The sequence below is a fragment of the Anguilla rostrata genome, chromosome 9 (assembly GCF_018555375.3).
Source record: "Anguilla rostrata isolate EN2019 chromosome 9, ASM1855537v3, whole genome shotgun sequence".
Taxonomy (NCBI): Eukaryota; Metazoa; Chordata; class Actinopteri; order Anguilliformes; family Anguillidae; genus Anguilla; species Anguilla rostrata.
Window position 1 is genome coordinate 52,726,207 of NC_057941.1, and position 3,179 is coordinate 52,729,385.

Here is a 3,179-nt window from a genome sequence, read left to right on the forward strand (position 1 = left end):
AGAAGGGTGAATATTTCTCCCTCAACCTGTATTTCCAGCAGTGTTCCTCAGACTGTATGTGTGTGCGTGTGTGCTGACTGTGTGTTTTCCCTCTCTCCTTCTCTCCCTCTCTCTCTCTCTCTGTGCAGAGGGTGAAGATAACTTTGACCAGGATGTGGATGATGACCTGCTACCCGCCACGCCCACTGCTCTCCCAAAAGTGCCTCAATCGCTGCAGCCCGAGATCCGCCAAGCCCCGCCCCAGGCCGCACCCCTGGCCCCGCCCCTGGCCGCACCCATGGCCACGCCCGTCATCCTCCCCCAGCACCTCCCCATCCAGCACAAGCCCCTCCCGGCGCCCTCTCTGGCCCCGCCCCCCCAGGGCCCAGGCCACGCCTCCACGCTCCCGGCCATGCTCCCGGCGCACTCGCGCATCGCCACGGCGACGGCGCTGCAGCCCACGGTCATCGCCCACGCCGCGCCCGTCTCCCACGCGTCCGTCATCCAGGCCGTCAATCACGTGATGCAGGCGGCGCCCAAGCACGTGGCCCACATCGCCCCCCACCAGGGCCCCGCCCCCGGCTCCGCCCCCTCCGTGGCCGTCTCCGCCCCCTCCAACGGGCCGCAGCCCATTGGCCACATCACGGTGCACCCCGTGGCCCATCTCCCCGCCCTCTACTCCCAGCCCGTGGCCGTCACCCAGTCGGCGGTGGTGGGCCACATCGCCCACACGCTAAGCCACACCCACGCGCAGGTGAACGGCTCCGCCCCCGGGCCCCAGGTGGGGGCGCAGATGGTAGCCCATCACCCGCAGCTGGTGGGACAGACCGTCCTCAATCCCGTAACCATGGTTACCATGCCCTCCTTCCCCGTCAGCACCCTCAAGCTGGCCTGAGGGGTTGGGGGGGGGGGAGGCGCTGGTCACTAAAAATTAACAGGTGGGGGTTGAGAGACACACACATACAGACACACCTGCTGACAATAGAACATCAAAATCCAGATGAAACAAAAACATTTTCAAAGACCGCATTAAGAAAATAAGCATTATAACTGTAAAAAAAACTCCGTACATTCCCAAGAAACCTGATTTTATTTAATTTTTTATTATATAATAGATATACAGATATATACATATATATGCATAGATATATGAAATGGAAAAAGAAGTCGGTATCCATGTGTGTGGATACTTGCCTTTGGGTGATCATGCTGTCCCATAGGATCTTGGTGCAGTTGTTTCGGGGGTGGGGGGTCAGGGGGTGGTTGTTTGGTGTGTACACAGTGTGTTGGGGGGTGGGGGGAGGGGGGAGGGGGTTGTCTATCAAGAAGGAATTATGTGCTTGCTGTTCCGATATGGAATTCCAGAGGAGGAAAATACATTTTTAAAAATATTATATATACATATATATATATATAGAACAAATCAGCCTGAACTACCTTGGAACATTTGCGGAATTTTTTGCAGAATGTTTGCGAAACGTTTGTGGAATGTTGCCCCCTTGCGGTTGGCGTTTTTTTTCTGTTTCCGTTGACTCGACTTCATCATCTTCGTGTGAAAGAACTCCTCCTGGATACAAACGACAAAATAACGACGCCGCGTCACCCTGGACTCTCGCCGATTGCTTCAGCTACGCTCAGCTCTCGCGTCACGGTCAGACTTCACAAACGTGACTGTGGTCCTGTCTGTGAGAGAGCATTCTGGGTACTGTAGTTTTAATTTGCTTTTCCCTCCCCCTAGATCTGGCCAACCACGATCGGCGGCTCCACTGCAGTTGGTATACGTAACACAAAAATAATCGTGATTATCCTATTGGTCAGAACTGTCAGGTGGTCGGGTCAGTAGTGCTCCATTTGGATCCTGTTGGAATCTGTTTTCCCTCCCAAGTTTTCAGGGGAGGGGGGGGTAAACCTCGTGATGTGGTCATGTGACCATTGTGTAACGATGGGGTTGGAGTTTGGATCCCAGACTGATATCAGTGAGGGGGTTGAGGTTATACCTCTTTTGCATTTTAAAGCTGGTACCAGGAATGAGAAATGAGGTCTTTGGAATGTTCTATCAGAGCCTGTTCCAAATGTCTCCGTGTGATATTATCGTCTGTGTGACATCATCAAAGAGCAGGCACTGCATTGGCTTAGCCAGGTTTGCGTTTATGTGCTCTACAGGTTGATTCCTGTTGGTTCTGGGTCTACAGTGGGAAAGAGGTATAATGAGCCAGCCTTGTTCCAGAGTGGATCAGGTCTCACTGTGTATTAGGACGCCCCATTTGGTGCTCCCTCTTGCCAGAATGTGTCTGGGTTACACTCCCACCTCAGTGTGGCTGCCGTCCTGCTCTTTGCACAAGCGGGTGGCTCCCCCTGCTGCAGGGGAGGTGCTACTGCACCCGAGCCTCAGTGTAGCAGGTCAGCGTCCTCACCCTGAGCCCTGACCCCAACTGCAAAGGATTGTGAACTGATGGCATTTGGCATTCTTCGATCCATTTTCCCAACCCTTGGGGAAATGGTCAGATTTGGAAGGAAAATCAGACTAAATATATTACATTTAATAAGATGAGGGTCTTCAAAAGACAGTCATACGCCTGTCAGCACCAACAGCTGCTCTTATGTACGGTGTGTGTGTGTGTGCGGGTGTGTGTGTGCATGTGTCTTTGTGTGTTTGTGGGGCATTTGTGTGCATGAGAGCAAACTTCAATCCCAGCACTCAGTGTGTGTGTGTGCGTGTGCGTGCGTGCGTGCATGTTTAACCCTCACTGGTTCACTAGCCTTGAGATACAAGTGGCGTTGTGTTAGTTTCTTAGCATGATGTAATACTGTTCTTGTGAGTGGGAGGGGCTAACATGAATGTGATTAAAGTGAGCTCCGCCCCCTTTCCATGTCTTGCAGTACCACATAGATCCAGGAGGAGCACCTGCATATCCATTGTATACCTGTACTATTACATGGCCTGTATGTAGGAGAGATGTAAAACTTTAACTAAAAAAAAGACAGAAAGAAAGAAAGAAGAAAAAAAAAAGCACTGTGATGAGCCAATCGGTTTACAGTTCATTTAAAACTGGCCAGAAAAGCAGTTTCTTCTGTTGTGTGTGTGTGAGTGTGTGTGCCTGTGTGTGTGAGAGAGAGAGAGAGAGAGAGAGAGAGAGATATGGGGTGGTCTTCTTTTCAAAATTTGTGCTGTTTTTTTTTTTTTTTTAAATGTCTAAAAT

General features: G+C 51.5%; 1 protein-coding gene across 1 annotated transcript in view; it reads left to right on the forward strand.

Annotated features, from left to right (window-relative positions):
* The window catches only part of LOC135264171 (max-binding protein MNT-like), a 24,842-nt gene extending 23,757 nt beyond the window's left edge, over positions 1 to 1,085 (forward strand). Inside the window, exon 6 of the mRNA XM_064352884.1 lies at positions 129 to 1,085. Coding sequence (XP_064208954.1) covers positions 129 to 874 — 746 coding nt within the window. The 3' untranslated portion in view covers positions 875 to 1,085. The remainder of the gene's footprint in view (positions 1 to 128) is intronic.
* Positions 1,086 to 3,179: the final 2,094 nt, after the last annotated feature.